The 20,055-nt window shown below is 48.1% G+C and overlaps 1 protein-coding gene across 2 annotated transcripts in view; it reads left to right on the top strand.

Annotated features, from left to right (window-relative positions):
• abcb6a (ATP binding cassette subfamily B member 6 (LAN blood group) a) overlaps positions 1–20,055 on the top strand; it is a 300,475-nt gene that overhangs the window by 142,753 nt on the left and 137,667 nt on the right. For both annotated transcript variants that reach the window (XM_072468683.1, XM_072468682.1), the window contains exons 8-12: positions 1,140–1,249; positions 6,983–7,048; positions 8,537–8,662; positions 9,264–9,340; positions 17,601–17,664. In XM_072468683.1, the coding sequence (XP_072324784.1) occupies positions 1,140–1,249; positions 6,983–7,048; positions 8,537–8,662; positions 9,264–9,340; positions 17,601–17,664 (443 nt within the window). The remainder of the gene's footprint in view (positions 1–1,139; positions 1,250–6,982; positions 7,049–8,536; positions 8,663–9,263; positions 9,341–17,600; positions 17,665–20,055) is intronic.

Raw genomic sequence — 20,055 nt, forward strand, 5'->3', positions numbered from 1 at the left:
ATTATCATTGAATTTACAGTGCAGAAGGAGGCCATTCGGCCCTTTGAGTTTGCACCGGCTTGTGACAATAAAAATATTATTATTATTATTAGGTGTACAAGTCCACAGGTCACTGAAAGTGGCAACACAGGTGGAGAAGGTAGTCAAGAAGGCATACGGCATGCTTGCCTTCATTGGCCGGGGCATTGAGTATAAGAATTGGCAAGTCATGTTGCAGCTGTACAGAACCTTAGTTAGGCCACACTTGGAGTATAGTGTTCAATTCTGGTCGCCACACTACCAGAAGGATGTGGAGGCTTTAGAGAGGGTGCAGAAGAGATTCACCAGAATGTTGCCTGGTATGGAGGGCATTAGCTATGAGGAGCGGTTGAATAAACTCGGTTTGTTCTCACTGGAACGACGGAGGTTGAGGGGCGACCTGATCGAGGTCTACAAAATTATGAGGGGCATAGACAGAGTGGATAGTCAGAGGCTTTTTCCCAGGGTTGAGGGGTCAATTACTAGGGGGCACAGGTTTAAGGTGCGAGGGGCAAGGTTTAGAGGAGATGTACGAGGCAAGTTTTTTACACCGGTTAGTGAGTGCCTGGAACTCGCTGCTGGAGGAGGTGGTGGAAGTAGGGACGACAGTGACGTTTAAGGGGCATCTTGACAAATACATGAATAGGATGGGAATAGAGGGATACGGACCCTGGAAGTGTAGAAGATTTTAGTTTAGACGGGCAGCATGGTCGGTGCAGGCTTGGAGGGTCGAAGGGCGTGTTCTTTGTTCTTCTTTATTTTTCGAAAGAAAAGAGACCCAGCCCGTTAACCCTTTCCTAATATGCATTCCCCATCCTCCAGGATGAGGGATCAACCTTGTGCATCTCCGCACACAGTTTCCAGGGCTTGGAACCCTGCCGTGTGCTTCAGTAAGCTGACCTGAATGCAGATCAGAGCACTATATGGTCTCAGTTTTTGAGACTTTCTGATTTGGCCAAATTGCTCAAATTCTCCTTCCTCGGTTGATTTGGGTCCACATATTTGCACTCAATGTAACTAATATTATGGCCTGAGCTGCCTGCCCTAGTGTGAGCTGTTGGCATTGCTGGTATAAACTGTATCACTGTTTCATACTAACTGCTGCTGTCTTCTGCTTTCAGCTATAACCATTGTAATAACTGAATGGAGAACAAAATACAGGAGAGAAATGAACACCAGGGACAATGAAGCAAAGTCCAAGGCCGTTGACTCCTTGCTCAACTTTGAGACGGTAATGTTGATATGACCAGTTTGTTGCTGCGGTGTTGGGTGGCCACTGGAGGGGAGTGGGAGGTGTTGAAGGATTGCTATGGGGCGGGTGGGAGCAGGAGACACGATGGCAAACAGTGCAGCAGCTTTGATTTTGTACTCAAGTTTCTGGAGTGGGGACTTGACCCCAGGACCTTTGACCCGGGGCAAGGGACAATGCTGCCCACTGAACCACAGATGAGATGACCGTGAGTGCAGCACAGAAGGAATTTTTCAAGGTGGGTGTCGGTGTTTTGCGATGATGTAATTAAAGAAGGAAAAAATACAGGGGTGTTAGGAACCTGCGATGAACCCAGTGACTTCCACATCCAACCGCCCTGCGGTAAGGCAGGAAATCCCAGCCCGGACAGCTGCTGCAATTGTCTGAAGATTTAACCCTGCCTCCTGGTTTTAACTGGCAGGGCATGGGCTTTCCAGGTTATTTGAATCATGTTGGGGCCAACGAGGCAAAAACACAGCGGGGATTGACAGGGCTGTGAAATTGAAATGCTGGAAAGTCTTGAAAATACGAAGCCAGGGCATCTATTTTGTTGCCAAGTGAAAGCTCTTTGCTCACAGGAGTTATTCTGTGCTTTTATTTCTCCTACCTTGGGAGTTTTTTCGCTTTGACCTGCACTTCACAGCTGCCAGCTTTCACAGCCGCAGGGTGATAGCTAATGCAACCCTAACTTGAACGTCCGATATGAAACCAGGACAGCAGCAGCAGCTGCCTTCTCCTCATTCATCTGCGGCTTTGCAGGACAGAAGGGATGAAGACTCTCAGGAGGTGATAGCCCCAACACAGGGTATACAGACAGAGTAGGCATGACTGAGTGACAATGCGTCAGGAGTCTCTGACTATCTCAGCAAGTCATTGTGGAGCCGTGACCTACTGAATCAAGACATCTCATTTTTTATAATCTTTATTGTCACAAGTAGGCTTACATTATCTCAAATGAAGTTACTGTGAAAAGCCCCCAGTCGCCACATTCCGGCGCCTGTTCGGGTACACAGAGGGAGGATTCAGAATGTCCAATTCGCCTAACAAGCACGTCTTTCGGGACTTGTGGGAGGAAACCGGAGCACCCAGAGGAAACCCACGCAGACACAGGGAGAACGTACAGACTCCGCACAGACAGTGACCCAAGCTGGGAATCGAACCCGGGACCCTGGAACTGTGGAGCCACAGTGCTACCGTGCTGCCCACTGGCTGGTGGACCAGGTGGGCATGCATTCCCGGTGGCAGCCAAGGTCACTACAGCCCTGAATTCATTTGCCTCTAGCTTCTTCCAGAGTCTGATAGCATCTGCAGGATTTCACAATCTGTTGCTCACAAGGGCATCTCCCACATGACCCATTCCATGTTTGTTGGGGCCATCATTTTAGATCCACTTTCTAACTGATGAGGCATTTGGAATGAGAGAGCTATCAGAATTCTACAATGATTGGACCCCCACAAGTCCAGAGAGTTATAGACTGTACTCACGGGGCAATCAAGGGCCCCTCAAATTAACCAAGAGTATTTTTCAGTTTAAAGGGATTCCATTCCCCTCTCAGTTGGTATCTAACCACCAAAGTTTAATCAGGCATGCACGATATTCCACCCCAGTTACGTCTCCGGTAGATCCTCCAAGCTCCAAACTGATTCAGCGGATTGTTCCTTTGAGACGAGGGATACTGCTCAAGGACGAGGCTGATGGCAGCTTTGAGGAGGCCTACCACTCCACTGGAACATGAGCCCGAGAGCGACCATTGACCAAGATACTGGTTGCTGCTGATGTGATTTAGGTTTCCCGGAGAGGTCTGGACATGCCCTTTAGTATGCACCAACGAGGGAATCCCAAATGACAGATTTGATTTGATTTTGATTTTTATTGTCACATGTACCGAAGTACAGTGAAAAGTATTTTTCTGCAGCCAAGGGAACGTACACAGTACGTACATAGTAGACAGAAAGAATAATCAACAGAGTACATCGACAAATGGTACATCGACAAACAGTGATTGGTTACAGTGCGGAACAAGGGGCCAAACAAAGCAAATACATGAGCAAGAGCAGCATAGGGCATCGTGAATAGTGTTCTTACAGGAAACAGATCAGTCCGAGGGGGAGTCGTTGAGGAGTCTTGTAGCTGTGGGGAAGCTGTACCTATGTCTGGATGTGCAAGTCTTCAGACTTCTGTATCTCCTGCCTGATGGAAGGGTCTGGAAGAAGGCAATGCCTGGGTGGGGGGGTTCTCTGACAATGCTGTCTGCTTTCCTGAGGCAGCGAGAGCTGTATACAGAATCAATGAGAGGGTGGCAAGCTTATCTGATGCATTGGGCAGAGTTCACCACACTCTGCAGTTTCTTGCGATCTTGGACCGAGCAGTTGCCATACCAATAGGATGCTCTCTATGGTGCATCTGTAGAAGTTTGTGAGGGTCGATGCAGACATGCCGACTTTCTTTAGCTTCCGTAGGAAGTAGAGACGTTGTTGGCCTTTCTTGACTGTTGCTCAATGTGAGTGGACCAGGACAGACTGTTGGTGATGGTGACCCCAGGAACGTAAAGCTATCGACCATCTCCGCTTCGGAGCCATTGATGCAGACGGGAGTGTGTGTCGTAATACGCTACCTGAAGTCGATGACAGTGGTATGCTGTACAGAGGACTGGAGCTGCAGAAGAATGCTGGTGAGGCTAAGTGAGGGAACTGGCACTCGAATGTGCCATATTACTCGGATTGTTGAACCTCCTTGGGAGGTTCATCTGTGAGCAATGACCCACTTTCCTGCATCTCGCCTGGTTGCCAATGTATTCCAGCACTAGCTCCTACCTGCTGGGAAAAAAAACTTGGGCACTTTGAGCCCATAGCATGGCCTCCAGGGATGCCTCAGACATCGGGGAATGGATTGGGTCAGGAGCCTTCCCACGTTGGAACTCTGTCATTGAAGTTGCTACCTGTGTGTACTAATTTTTGACAATCCCCATGGCAGTGATTGCGTTGACTTTTTTTCATCTCCCACATTACAGGATTTGATGTTTTAATGAAAATGTCCAAATATAAAGGTAGAGATTGAGTCTGCCTTCTCTTGTGGCTTTTGCTGACTTTAGTGAATTGGGGCCCTCCTAAATTTCCTTTGATCTCATTACTGCTTTGGTGCTGGAAGGAAGTGAATTAGCGACATGTTTAACATAACAGGATTGCACTTTCTGCTCTGTTAGCCGCAGAACATGATGAGGCATAGAGGATCTCAAACTACAAACCTGTGCCTCGCAGCATTCTGGAAGGCCATCAAAGGTTTTGACATTTCCCACCTCTTCCTGATTCTTTCCCCTGGCACTTTCTGCTTTGCTGCAGGGATCAATGGACTTCAAAGCATATCCGAGTACAAAATGGTACTGATCGGGGAAAACGGAATTATTTGCTTCTGCCTGGTATTCTATGATTTGTAAGTGACTCCCATGTCAACCCCTGCACACGTACAGTACTGAGTGAATGATTGAAGCATCAATTCACTTCCTGTTGACTCTGAGGGACAGAAGTTGAATAGACTCCCAAAGCGTTGCACACATCCCTGTGTTTGATTATTATCCTTTGATTATTATCCTTGCTGTTCCATTGGTTTAGCTGGAGTTATTTGAGGAAGTATGTGCGGAGTCTGCACGTTCGCCCCGTGTCTGCGTGGGTTCCCTCCGGGAGCTCCAGCTTCCTCCCACGGTCCAAAGATGTGCAGGTTAGGTGGATTGGCCGTGATAAATTGCCCTTCGTGTCCAAAAAGGCTGGGTGGGGTTACTTGGATAGGGTGGAGGCGTGGGCTTGGGTAGGGCGCTCTTTCCAAGGGCCAGGCAGACTCAATGGGCTGAATGGCCTCCTGCACTGTAAATTCTATGATTCTAACCTGTGCTGTGGATGATGAGGAACCGGTGGATGGGAGATTGGCTAGCTAACAGGAAACAGAGGGCAGACATAAATGGGTCTTTTTCAGGTTGGCAAGATGTAACGAGTGTTAAGGTAGTGCACCGGGTGCATATGACTCAGGCGAGAATGAGTGGGTTCTTTCAGGGGGCAGCAGATGAGTGTGAGAAGTGTGGGCGGGGGCCAGCGAATCTCGCGCACATGTTTTGGGGTTGTGAAAAATTGGGAAGATTCTGGGCGGGAGTGTTCGCGGTCTTAGCCAGGACAGTGGAGGAGGGAGTGGACCCGGACCCTTTGGTGGCGATATTTGGGGTTTCAGAGAAGCCGGAGCTCATGGAGAGGAGGAAGGCCGATGTCGTGGCCTTCCCCTCTCTGATTGCACGGCGGCGAATTTTGCTGGAGTGGCGGTCGGCATCGCCACCGGGGGTAGCAGCTTGGTTGGGTGACCTGTACGACTTCCTGCGATTAGAGAAGATAAAGTATGAGTTAAGAGGCTCAGCAGGGGAGTTTGAGAAATGTGTTCAGGCTGTATAGTTGATTGTTGGGAAGTATGTTTCCCGGGGTGTTTATTTGCTGTAACCTGTTTTGATACATTTTGTAATAAAATGTGTTTTTTTAAAAAAGATGTAACGAGTGGTGTGCCAAAGGGATCGGTGCTGGCACCAGAACTGTTGACAATTTAGATAAATCACTTGGATGAAAGGATGGTGAGCAAATTAGCTGATGACAAACCTAAGTTTGAAGAGGACATAAAGAATTTGGAGTGTTGTAAGCAGTTATGGGGCCCGTATCTAAGGAAGGATGAGCTGGCCTTGGAAAGGGTCCAGAGAAGGTTCATAGAAACTTCATCATAGAATTTACAGTGCTGCAGGAGGCCATTCGGCCCATCGAGTCTGCACCGGTCCTTGGAAAGAGCACCCTACCCAAGCTCACACTTACACCCAATCCCAGTAACCCCACTTAACCTTTTTGGACACTTAAGGGCAATTTAGCACGGCCAATCCACCTAACCTGCACATCTTTGGACTGTGGGAGGAAACCTAAGCACCCGGAGGAAACCCACGCAGACACGAGGATGTTGTGCAGACTCCTCACAGACAGTGACCCAAGCTGGAAATCGAACCTGGGACCCCTGGAGCTGTGAAGCAACAGTGCTAGCCACTATTGTCCTAGTTCATGAATCACAACAGGTTAGTCTGCAAGCACAGCAAGAAATTAGGAAAACTAAAAGTACATAATTGCCTCTGAAGTGCTTTGGATCACCCTGAGGTAATGGAAGGCTTTCTACTTTTGGTTATGGGGTTCATTGTGCATGAGCTGCACAATGGGCATTTGTCTAGCGTGCAGGGCAACAACGGAGATTCAGCTTTCATGGCTTGTGTTTCTATCTGCTGTAGCTCTGCCTCGGAGAATAAAGTTGGCCCTTTTAATATCCTCCATCAACCAACCACCACTAAATGTCATTAGCTGGTCAGTCACTTATTTTGTGTATAAATTGTCTCCTGCTTTTGTCTACACAACAGTTGCTGTGCTACACTTGGGCACAGTACGTTAGCGAGATTAGACGTGACATAAATCGAAGCCGGTTTTACTTCTCCACTGTCTCTCCTCACATTCCCCACCCAGACACGTGCACAATGAAATTTTGGAGTGCAATAAATTTTTGAGTAAGTGTAGCCTGCCTGATGGCATTGAAAATCCATCCGTTTCAGCCACGCATTTGAATCCGTTTGTTTGTTGCAGGGAACCCAGGTGTCATGTTTCCCTTGTATGAATTGCTGCCGTCACAAAACCAACTTTGCCTTTCTTTCCCTTCAGGTGAAGTATTACAACGCTGAGAGTTACGAGGTGAACCGTTTCAATGATGCCATACTGAAGTATCAGGTAGGAGCGCCAGGCGAAGGGCGTTCTGATGCTGACAGTGCTGTGGAATAGTTCAGATCCTTTTTTGTTCAAAAGCAAAATAATAATATTCGCTTATTGTCACAAGTAGGCTTCAATGAAGTTACTGTGAGAAGCCCCTAGTCGCCACATTCCGGTGCCTGTTCGGGGAGGCTGGTACGGAAATTGAACCCACGCTACTGGCCTTGTTCTGCATTGCAAGCCAGCGATTTGGCCCACTGAGCTAAACCAGCCCCTTTTGCAGGTGCCGGAAATCTGAAGTAACAAGAGAAAATGTTGGAAATACTCAGCAGTCCTGCCGGCATCTGTGGAGAGGGAAACAAATTTAATGGCTGGCATTCTTTGGTCATTAATAACAATCTTTTATAGTCACAAGTAAGCTTACATTAACACTGCAATGAAGTTATTGTAAAAAAAGCCCCGCGTCGCCACATTCCGGCGCCTGTTCGGGTACACAGAGGGAGAATTCAGAATGTCCAATTCACCTAACAGCACGTCTTTCGCGACTTGTGGGAGGAAACCGGGGCACCCGGAGGAAACCCACGCAGACACAGGAAGAACGTGCAGACTCTGCCCAGACAGTGACTCAAGCCGGGAATCGAACCTGGGACCTTGCACAGTGAAGCCACAGTGCTAACCACTGTGCTACCGCATTGTGATTCATTCGGCAGTACACCACCGGCTTCATGGGGTGGTTACAATGGGAAATCCCATTGACAAAGAACAAAGAACAAAGAACAAAGAAATGTACAGCACAGGAACAGGCCCTTCGGCCCTCCAAGCCCGTGCCGACCATACTGCCCGACTAAACTACAATCTTCTACACTTCCTGGGTCCGTATCCTTCTATTCCCATCCTATTCATATATTTGTCAAGGTGCCCCTTAAATGTCCCTATCGTCCCTGCCTCCACTACCTCCTCCGGTAGTGAGTTCCAGGCACCCACTACCCAAGAAGGCAAGAAGATAGAATCCCGCCGCCGAGATGCGCGCGGCTGGGGGACCGGAGAATCCCGCCCGATGTTTCAGGTCGTGACCAAGGCCGTTGACCTGAAACAATTAACTCTGTTTCTCTCTCCAGAAATTCTGGCAGACCTGCGTCCAATATGGCCCTTCAGAAGGTATAGAGATTTCCCCTCGAAGGTAGCTAATGTGAAGTGAGTTTGATCATCTCAAGTCTGCACTGGTGTCCAATGCTAGTGAAGACCAGTGTAAAACCAGCCTTTGACAGACCAGAATCGAGTGCCAGAGAATTCCTCTGAGGAATTTGAGCATTAGCTTGATTGGCATTAAACCAGAACTGCTAGACACACCCAGCAGATCAGGCAGCAACTGTGGAGAGAGAGGCAGAGAAATAGAGTCAATGTTTTAGATCGGTGACCCTTTTATCAGTAGATTGATGCCCTTGGTTCACTCCCTGGTTCCTGGAGCATAAAATGCTGCTCATATTTCTCAATATTACTCCTGTATAGGTAGCAGAATGGAAAACGAGTGCCAGTCTTGCCCTTCTGAACCAAACGCAGAATTTGATCATTGGCCTCGGACTTCTCACTGGATCACTGCTCTGTGCATACTTTGTCACAGAGAAGAAATTTCAGGTAGGCAGCTTCTCGAGTTCTGAGCAAGTGTTGAAAATCGGAGCTGAGGATTCATTTCCAGTCAAAGCATCTTCTGTGTGCTTCACACCCTAGTTGTGTGCTTTACACCTTGTACCACAGTTGGTTTCCTCCAACCTATTCTCTGTTCCGCCTGTCCCTTGCCCCTGTCCAGTAACCTTGCACCTTGCCATGTTGATCAATCGCCTTGTGCCATCGATGCCTCGCCCTTTCATAATAATCTTTATTGTCAAAAGTAGGCTTACTGTGTAGAAGTTACTGTGAAAAGCCCCTAGTCGCCACATTCCGTCGCCTGTTCGGGTACACCGAGAGAATTCAGAATGTCCAATTCACCTAACAAGCACGTCTTTTGGGACTTGTGGGAGGAAACCGGAGCACCCGGAGGAAACCCACGCAGACGCGGGGAGGACGTGCAGACTCCGCACAGACAGTGACCCAAGCCGGGAATCGAACCTGGGACCTTGATGCTGTGAAGCCACTGCTAGCCACTGTGCTACCATGACGCTCTGTGATTCATTGCTGAAAATCTCTAATCTTTCTCAGTATTCTAATTACAGTGCCTGTTATTGTTTTTTTCCGATAGGTTGGTGACTTTGTACTGTTTGGGACTTACATTATTCAGCTTTACACACCCCTCAACTGGTTTGGGACCTATTACAGGTTAGTGACCTCTGATTTTGCCATTTGGTTCCTTCATTCTAATCTTCTCGACTGCCTTCAACATCATCCTTTCTTATTGTGATCCTCTTCCTGTTTGCTTTCCCTTAATCACAGCCTCTCTTACTGGTGCATATAAACACTTAATAGAGCTATATGCCTCCTACACCATAAACCTCTTGTCTTGTGTTTTTACATTCTGACTTCACGCGGTGCTGTGTATTTCCTCACTACAGTACCTTGTATAGTGCCACCTGCCTCCTATACTTTAACTCTTGCTGTGTTCCTTCACTGTAGGAGGAGGTGTTAGCAATTCTGGAAAGTGAAATTAGATAAGTCCCCTGGGCCGGATGGGATTTATCCTAGGATTCTCTGGGAAGCTAGGGAGGAGATTGCTGAGCCTTTGGCTTTGATCTTTAAGTCATCTTTGTCTACAGGAATAGTGCCAGAAGACTGGAGGATAGCAAATGTTGTCCCCTTGTTCAAGAAGGGGAGTAGAGACAACCCCAGTAACTATAGACCAGTGAGCCTTACTTCTGTTGTGGGCAAAATCTTGGAAAGGTTTATAAGAGATAGGATGTATAATCATCTGGAAAGGAATAATTTGATTAGAGATAGTCAACACGGTTTTGTGAAGGGTAGGTCGTGCCTCACAAACCTTATTGAATTCTTTGAGAAGGTGACCAAACAGGTGGATGAGGGTAAAGCAGTTGATGGGGTGTATATGGATTTCAGTAAAGCGTTTGATGAGGTTCCCCACGGTAGGCTACTACAGAAAATACAGAGGCATGGGATTCAGGGTGATTTAGCAGTTTGGATCAGAAATTGGCTAGCTGGAAGAAGACAAAGGGTGGTGGTTGATGGGAAATGTTCAGACTAGAGTCCAGTTACTAGTGGTGTACCACAAGGATCTGTTTTGGGGCCACTGCTGTTTGTCATTTTTATAAATGACCTGGAGGAGGGCGCAGAAGGATGGGTGAGTAAATTTGCAGATGACACTAAAGTCGGTGGAGTTGTGGACAGTGCGGAAGGATGTTACAAGTTACAGAGGGACATAGATAAACTGCAGCGCTGGGCTGAGAGGTGGCAAATGGAGTTTAATGTGGAAAAGTGTGAGGTGATTCATTTTGGAAGGAATAACAGGAAGACAGAGTACTGGGCTAATGGTAAGATTCTTGGCAGTGTGGATGAGCAGAGAGATCTCGGTGTCCATGTACATAGATCCCTGAAAGTTACTACCCATTTTGAGAGGGTTGTTAAGAAGGCGTACGGTGTGTTAGCTTTTATTGGTAGAGGGATTGAGTTTCGGAGCCATGAGGTCATGTTGCAGCTGTACAAAACTCTGGTGCGGCCGCATTTGGAGTATTGCGTGCAATTCTGGTCGCCGCATTATAGGAAGGATGTGGAAGGATTGGAAAGGGTGCAGAGGAGAGTTACCAGAATGTTGCCTGGTATGGAGGGAAGACCTTATGAGGAAAGGCTGAGAGACTTGAGGCTGTTTTCGTTAGAGAGAAGAAGGTTAAGAGGTTCTTAATTGAGGCATACAAGATGATCAGAGGATTGGATAGGGTGGACAGTGAGAGCCTTCTGCCTCGGATGGTGATGTCCAGCACGAGGGGACATAGCTTTAAATTGAGGGGAGATAGATATAGGACAGATGTCAGAGGTAGGTTCTTTACTCCGAGAGTAGTAAGGGCGTGGAATGCCCTGCCTGCAACAGTAGTGGACTCGCCAACACTAAGGGCATTCAAATGGTCATTGGATAGACATATGGACGATAAGGGAATAGTGTAGATGGGCTTTAGAGTGGTTTCACAGGTCGGCGCAACATCGAGGGCCCAAGGGCCTGTACTGCGCTGTTCTATGTTCTATGTATCACCCTCATGCCGTTGTGTGCCCTTCTTCACTCTTAACTCTCTTGCACTTCCCTTGAAGCGCAGATCGCTTGGCCCGAGTAGCTTGCTGTCATTTCTGCTTCATGTTCTGCGGCCCGTCACTGTTCCAGCTCAGTAACTGTGTGTTTAGTGTGACAGATGTTCCGTGCATTTCTGTATGTCTGATCACTGAACAGGGTGTGGAGAATTTCTGTCTGCTTTCCATTAGTGGGTCAGCTGTGGTATTTCAATGTGTCTGTATTGCAGGAACTTGTTTTTGAAATGAGCAAAATTGATAGCATATCTATTCAATTAGAAATTATGCTCCCACCTGCGGTTCCCAGTTATGGTAGAAAATCTTTGAACATTGGATGAAAAGGTCTGTTTTTGAAAGCTATTGAGCTCGCCAAGAATTTTCTGCATGTGTGTTCCATGTTCTGCACTACCTGCAGCAGAATATGCGAATCCCAAACAGACCCAACTCATCGAGAGAAGCAGAGAAAACTTAAGAAATTGCAGCAATTGATCCTCTTACCGGTGCAAGACAAGTTATTTTGTAAAGTGTTCTGATGAAAGGCATTAACCTGATATGTTGGGCTTGATTTAACAGCACAGAAAGAGTCTCGTTTCCGGTGCAGTTACCGGGTGTTTCTCGACGAGTCAACGGCATTTAATGGCACTTGCTTTTTTTTTGGCCTTGGCGGGGGGCGTCTGGCAGAGGCCGCACTTGGATCACTTCCTGCACTGACACGCTCAGGTCGCCAGTGCAGGAAGAGTATTTGCGGGTTGGGGCACCATTTTTTAATTCTGCCCGGATCTTTCAAACCCCCTCAGCCACCCTGCCGCGGCCTCCTGGACCCCCCGCACCCCCCACCCAACTTACCTCTTACGGGGTCCACGAGCACCCCTCTCCCACCCCACCTTTTAAGGGCAAGACACCCTTGGGCCTGATCGCTGGCACCTGGGCACCTTGGTACTTGCCAGCCTGGCAGCCTTGCAGGGCCCCTTCAAACCTTTCAGGGCACCCGGGTACTCAGGTGTCTTCAGGGTACCCAGGTGTCATTAGGCCTGTTCCACATTTGTGGAAACCAGTGCTAAACAACGCTGAGGCAAGGTGTCCCAGGTGCAGCCGTTAGTTTCCGGGACCTGGGAGAATAGTCATATTTCAATGACCCAAGTGGCCCACTTAAATATGTTAATCTGAATCTCGCCCTGCAAGGGCAAGATCCTGATCGCGGGTCTTGCAAGGTAAAATTTTGCGAGTCGTTTCGAGTGTCGCAAATCTTGCGAAAGGCATCTGGCAACATTAAACGACCTTGTCGCGTCACCAGGTCGGGCGCGACAAGGCCCTTTAACCCTTGTTTGCCTCCTCACAGTTGCTGCCAGACCTGCTGAGTGTTTCCAGCATTTTCTGTTTGTATTTCAGATTTCCAGCACCCGTAGTATTTTGTTTTTGTCTGTAAACCACACTGGGACTACTTCATTGATATAATTGGGCACTCCAGTAACTGTAGGATGTTTGTTTCGGAAGCAGATGTGTTTGCCATCAATCCAGCTGGTTCCCATCACACCAACCCATAGATATCCAGATGTTAGCCAGATTATAGCTGATGATTCCTATTCCGTCTGAGTGATGGATAGAAAAAGCTAGATGAGTTCATGTTGGTGCAGAGGGATTAGAAGCAGTGATAATACGACAGATTAAACCTACAACCCTCAGAGTGCTCTGAGGGTTCTTGCACAACCCCACCATTGGTGCTTGTGTCTTCAGCTTTCTGGATGCAAGTGGGGGATTTCCCTCCCGATACCTCACTCTCCTCTTTAGAAATTCCTTAATACCTGCCTCTTCAACATAAGACCATAAGACATAGGAGCAGATTTAAGCCATTCGTCCCATCGAGCCTGCTGCTCCGCCCATTCAAACATGGCTGATATGTTTCTCATCCCCATCCTTACTTCTTCCCATAACCCCTGATCCCCTTATTAATCAAGAACCTATCTATCTCTGCCTTAAAGACACTCAGTGATTTGGACTCTACAGCCCTCTCCCACACACAGGGGCATTGCCACCCCCCCCCCAAATTGATGGCACCCCACTATGGGGTAGCTGAGGGCCTCCCCTTTTCAGGCCTTCTCATGCCCTCTTTTGGGCCCCCCTTTCTAGGACCCCCACCCTTCACTCCACCCCCCCCCAACCTTTCATAGGCCCCTTCATAATCCCCCCCTCCACCCTCCTTTCATGGGCACAGACCCCTTAGATCCTGACCCGTGGCAATGGCGCACTGGCACCCTGGGCATGCTCCTACTGGCTTTGTGGTGCCACTTGGGCATCTTGGCAGTGCCAATGTGCTCACATTCCAGGAGGAGAGCCAGGGGATCATCCCTGACCACCCAGGAGTCTCTGATGGCCTGGGAGAACCGCCCAGGTGGTGTGAAGCCTGATCCACATTTGTGTCGACCAGTACTAATCGACTCCCGTGTGACCGCTCGCTGAGGAGCCGGTTAGATGATGGGAGGCGGTTCGATAGGGGGTCCTTCCCATAATGGGATGGAGATTGGCGTCAACAGGTGATTATTGGTTTCTCACTGCGATAGGATCTGGAATTCACCAACGGGAGCGGGTTGGTTAGATCGGAAACTGATCGGCACCTGCCGCGCTCCCGATTTTGGACTCTTCCGCGATTTAACCGGCTCGCTCGGATTCGCACCCAGCTCAGCGTGGCCGTTAGATTGCGCGCAGTAACTCTGTGAGCCGCCCTATAGGAGAGAGAATATCCCAGGGAGAGTCGGTGCCTTCCGCGAAGAGGAAAAAAATCCTTGTGTTGATCCCATTGTCCTCAATTACAAAGCCTGGTCCAATTTTTCACCAAACCTCAAAAGAAGACACTTGCACCTTCTCGAGCCTTTATCGCACTTTAAACACCGCAAATCGCTTTATGTGCCTTAAATATATTTAAGATGTTGTGACTGTGGTTGTGCTATCATCAGTTTAATTGATGGAGGAATGTTTGCCAAGACATAACTCTCTGCACTTCTTCACATCGTACCTTAGGATCCTCTGCATCGGCTTGAAAGCAGGGCTTCAGTTTATCATCTCACCCTGAAGTGCAGTATCTCTGGAACTTCTGCAGGCGACTGCGAAGGAGCAGCCTCGATTATATCCTCAACCTCCTGATTGGAGACGTGAACCCACAACCTGCTGAACCTGCGCCATCATGACACATAATGAATCCTCAAACCTAAGCCTTGAAAGGAAGTGTTTCTGTGTTTATTCATGTGTCAAACCACATTATGTGGCAGGAATAACCTGAGTTAAGAATCTGAGGTCCCTGTGGTCTCGTTGCGGTATCCCCAGCACCAATAAATAAACCTCAGTAAAGCACCACACAGATCCTGTGCGCAGGAAGCAGTCGAACTGGAATATTTTCTTTCTGCTCCCTTTTAATTATGCAGGTGAAGGTTTTGTGTGAGAATGCAGTGCTATTGTCATTTACCGACGTCATTTACTTTTGCCGTATGTCTCTTGGTTCTTACTCTGGTGTTTCAAAGGGAACACAGACAGCTGACAACCCACAGATAGAACTTTGAGGAGTCATTGCTGAATAAGTGCCACTTGATGGCACTGTTGACGACACCTTCCCTTTTAAAAAAAATTTAGAGTACCCAGTTATTGTTTTTCCCAATTAAGGGGCAATTTAGCGTGGCCAATCCAACTAGCCTGCACATCTTTGTGTCGTGGGGGCGAGACCCACGCAGACACGGGGAAAATGTGCAAACTCCACATGAACCGGGGCCGGGATCGAACCCAGGTCCTCAACGCCTTAGGCAGCAGTGCTAACCACTGCACCACCTTGCTGCCCTGATGGCACCTTCACTTTGCTGATGGGATGGTAATTGATCCAGTTGGATTTGTCTTGCTTGTTGTGGACGTGTCATACCTGGGCAATTTTCCACATTTTTGGGTAGACTCTGGTGTTGTAGCTGGATCAGCGTGTCTCGGAGTGTGGTTAGTTCTGGTCTTCAGTTTCACTGACTGGTTTCGTCAGGGTCCATCGTCTTTGCTGCATTCAGTGCATTCAGCCCATTTCCTGATGTCATGTCGAGTGAATCGAATGATCTAAACACTGCCACCTATAATTCTGGGGACCTCGAAGAGGCTGCAATTCACTTGACACTTCTGGCTGAAGATGTCTTTCACACTGATGTGCTGGACTCTCCCGTAATTGAGGATGGGATATTTGTGCAACTACCTCCTTGTTAATTGTTAATTATCTGCTACCATTCGTTACAGAATGTGGCAGGACTGCAGAGCTTTGATCTGCTCCGTTGCTCATGAGATCACTCAGCTCTTCCATGCTACTTCTGTTATTAGCATGCATGTAGTCCTGCATTGTAACTTCACCAGGTCATTGCTTTATTTTAGGTATTCCTGGTGCCGCCCTTGGCATGTACTCTTGCACTCCTTTATTAAAGAAGGGTTGTTCTGCTGTGTTGATGATGATGGTATAGTGAGTGATCTGCAGCGCCATGTGTTTAGAGATTGTGGTTGAATGCAGTACCTTTCTGCTGCTGCTGATGGCCCAGAGAAACTGATGGATGCCCGTTTCTGAGCTACTCGATCTGATTTAGGGCAGCACGTTAGCCCAAGTGGATAGCACTGTGGCTTCACAGGGTCCCAGGTTCGATTCCCGCTGGGTCACTGTCAGTGCGGAGTCTGCACGTTCTCCCCCTGCCTGCATGGGTTTCCTCCTGGTGCTCCGGTTTCCTCCCACAGTCCGTGCAGGTTAGGTGGATTGGCCGTGATAAATTGCCCTTAGTGACCAAAAAAGGTTAGATGGGGTTATTGGGTTACGGGGATAGGGTGGAAGTGTGAGGGCTTAAGTGGGTCGGTGTAGACTCGATAGGCCGACTGGCCTCCTTCTGCACTGTATTTCTATCTTCGTTTATCCCATTTAGCACAGTAGTAATGCTGAACAACATAAAGGGCAGTATCTTGAGTGTGAAGACGGGACTTCATCGACGCAAAGGCTGCTTGGTGGTCACTCCTACCAATACTATCATGGACAGATGCATCCATGACGGGTAAAATGGTGAGGGTGAAATCAAGTCTGTTTTCCCCTTTTGTTGATTCCTTCATTACACCTGCTGTCTTTCAGGGTTAAGGCTAGTAAATGTGCTGCGGAGCCACTCTTGGTAGCCACAGTGCATTCTGTCTCCTTGCTACTATCAGTGCTTCTTTCAAATGGTGTTCAATGTGGTGGAGCACTGATTCATCGGCATGGCAGGTGGTGAAATTTGTAACAACCCAGCTGGCTCACTAATGTCCTTTAGGGAAGGGGAAATCTGCCGTCCTTACCCGGTCTGGCCTACATGTGACTCCAGATCCACAGCAATGTGGTCGTCTCTTAACCTCCCTCTGAATTGGCCGAGCGAGACACTCGGTTCAAGTGCAATTAGGGATGGACAAGAAATGGTGAGGTCCTGTGGGGCAGTGAATGGTGTCCCTGCCTCTGAGCCAGAAGCTGCAGGTTCGAGTCCCACCCCAGGACTTAATGGCCAAGGAAGCTGTGTTGATAACGCAGTCAAACAGGTTGCGTGTCAACCTGCAAATCCTTCCGAACACTCCAATGGCTGGTGGTAAGAGCAAGAGAGACCCCTGGTCAGCCACGCTTAATGTGGAGTGGCGCCCCTCAAGCTGTAAACCTCTGGCGACAGACTGGCGACCTACCCCAGAAATAGCTAGCTGTGAAAACAAAGAAAAGTCTTCCTTAGTGCAACCCTAGGTGCTGGAAGATAATTGGAACTGGAGCCAATGAGGTTTGATTGGGTGAGCATGAGTGTCAGGCTGTTGGTCGACGAATGTGTGGGGCAGCTCTCCTAATTTGCGATTTGGTACAACTGAGTGGTCTGCTAGATCCTTTGAAAGGGTTGTTTAAGGCTCAACCACATTGGGTCTGGAGTCACTTTTGGGCCAGACCAGGTCAGGATGGAGGATTTCATCTCTGCAGCTCATTAGTGAACGAGATGGATTTTTATGATACACCGCTAGTTTCAAGGTTACCATTACTGAGACCAGAAATTCAAATGTTTCTTTTTAGGGGGCAATTCTGGAACTTTCCTCTTCTGTATGCTTCACCTGCTCACCGTGCTAAATGTACACTATAGTTGCAGTTCCAGCTATTAAAACCTCTCTGTTTAGGACAGGAATAGAGTCGACTTTCTGTACAAGAGATCCTTGATAGTACTGTGGAAGTAATTTATGCAGGGATCTAGTTCCGGCTTCTCATAGAAGGCAGAAGATGCATTCGGTGACGGCTTTTGTTTTGGTCCTTTAAGAGTTTTGAAATATAAATTACAAATATCTAATCCTCCTCCCCTCTGCCCAACAGGATGATCCAGAGTTCATTTATAGATATGGAGAATATGTTTGAACTCTTCAGGGAGGATCAGGAGGTAGGTAACCGAGTTAAAGTCTATTTTTAATTCTGGTTTAAGTGAAATCAGGAATGTAACGGCTAATGAGCAGGGGAGGCTCAAGGGAAATGGAGGTTTGGGAAGTATCTCTGCGCTCCCCCAATTCCTGACCCCTTGGAAATCCCCAGCTTCCTTTGCTCCAACAATGACTTCAGCCAGCTTGGTCCGAAGCTGTAGAATTCTCTCCCCAAGCTGCTTTGCATCTCAACCTTTCTTTTCCCCTTTTAAGACACTGTTTAAAAACCTACTTGTTTGACCTGGCCTTTGATCACCTCTCAGAGAGAATCTAACCATCGCCCCTTCGCATTCAGTGAAAATACCATCGCCAAATCCCCCACTACCAACATCCTGGGGATTACCATTGACTAGAAGCTGGGCCAACCATATAAATATTGTGGCTACAGGAGCAGGTCAGAGGTTAGGAGTCCTGTGGCGAGTAACTCATCTCCTGATTTCCCCAAAGCCTGCCCACTACCTACAAGGCACAAGTCAGGAGTGTTTTAGAATGCTCTCCACTTGCCTGGGATGAGTGCAGCTCCAGCAACACTACCATTCAGGACAAAGCAGCCTGTTTGATTGGCACCCCTTCCAGATACATTCACTCCCTCCCCCACCAACGCACATTAGCAGCAGCATGTGCCATCACCAAGGCTCCAACGGCAGCACCTTCCAAACCCACAACCATCTAGAACGACGAGGGAAGAAGACACACGGGAGCATCAACTGTCCTCAGAACCATATTTTTCACTGTACCTCGCTACACGTGACAATAAACAAATCTAAATCCACCTGGAGGTTCCGCTCCAAGTCACTCACCACCCTGTCTTGGAAATATATCGCCGTTCCTTCACCATCGCTGGATCAAAATCCAGGAACTCCCTCCCTAACAGCATTGTGGGTGTACCTACACCTCATGGGCTTCAGCGATTCGAGAAGGCAACTCACCACCACCTTCTCAAGGACAATTAGGGATGGGCAAAGAATGCTGGCCTAGTGATATCTACATCCCAGGAATTAATTTTTTTCAATCCTTTGTCTCAGTGTAGTTTTTTGTCTGATTTTCCTCCTGTAAAGCAACGTGGGGCGATTACAGTATAGCGGTTCATTACAGTATAGTGGGCAGCACAGTGATTAGCACTGTTGCTTCACAGCTCCAGGGTCCCAGGTTCGATTCCCGGCTTGGGTCACTGTCTGTGCGGAGTCTGCACGCTCTCCCCGTGTCTGCGTGGGTTTCCTCCGGGTGCTCTGGTTTCCTCTCACAGTCCAAAGATGTGCAGGTTAGGTGGATTGGCGATGATAAATTGCCCTTAGTGTCCAAAAATGTTAGGTTACAGGGATAGGGTGGAGGCATGGGCTTAAGTGGGGTGCTCTTTCCTAAGGGCCGGTGCAGACTCGATGGGCCAAATGGCCTCCTCCTGCACTGCACTGTAGATTCTATGAAATTTTATAATTGTGACTCGCTGTTGAATTGGGAGGAAGTGGTGTCACACGCGGCTTTTACCCCTGAATGCTGAGGATGATCTCTTGTCCCATTCAACGAAGAGGCAAAATGTGAACATGTGGAGATAGTGATGGAAATTTTCAGCCCATTGTGCTGGTTGACGAGTAGCCATCCAACCTAAACCCACTTTCCAGGTCTTGGACATAGTCTTGTGGTTTATCACACATCAAACTGACTAAGGCTCTGGCCAGACCCCACTTGGAGTATTGTGAGCAATTTTGGGCCCCGTATTTAAGGAAAGATGTGCTGACCTTGGAAAGGGTCCAGAGGAGGTTCACAAGAATGATTCCTGGAATGAAGAGCTTGTCATATGAGGAATAGTTGAGGACTCTGGGACTGTACTCGTTGGAGTTTAGAAGGATATGGGGGGATCTTATTGAAACTTACAGGATACTGTGAGGCCTGGAGAGAGTGGACGTGGAGAGGATGTTTCCACTTGTAGGAAAAACTAGAACCAGAGGACACAATCTCAGACTAAAGGGACAATCCTTTAAAACAGAGATGAGGCAAAATTTCTTCAGCCAGAAGGTGGTGAATCTGTGGAACTCTTTGCCACAGAAGACTGTGGAGGCCAAATCACGGAGTGTCTTTTTAAAAAATAAATTCAGAGGACCCAATTATTTTTTTTTCCCAATTAAGGGGCAATTTAGCGTGGCCATTAAGGGCAATTTAGCATGGCCAACCCACCTAACCTGCACATCTTTGGGTTGTGGGGTGAAACCCACGCAGACACGGGGAGAATGTGCAAGCTCCAAAGGGACAGTGACCCAGCGCCGGGATTCGAACCCAGGTCCTCAGGGCTGTAGTCCCAGTACTAACCACTGCGCCACGTGCCGCCCTCTGAGTGTCTTTAAGAGAGAGATTGATAG

The sequence above is a fragment of the Scyliorhinus torazame genome, chromosome 2, assembly GCF_047496885.1.
Source record: "Scyliorhinus torazame isolate Kashiwa2021f chromosome 2, sScyTor2.1, whole genome shotgun sequence".
Classification (NCBI taxonomy): Eukaryota; Metazoa; Chordata; class Chondrichthyes; order Carcharhiniformes; family Scyliorhinidae; genus Scyliorhinus; species Scyliorhinus torazame.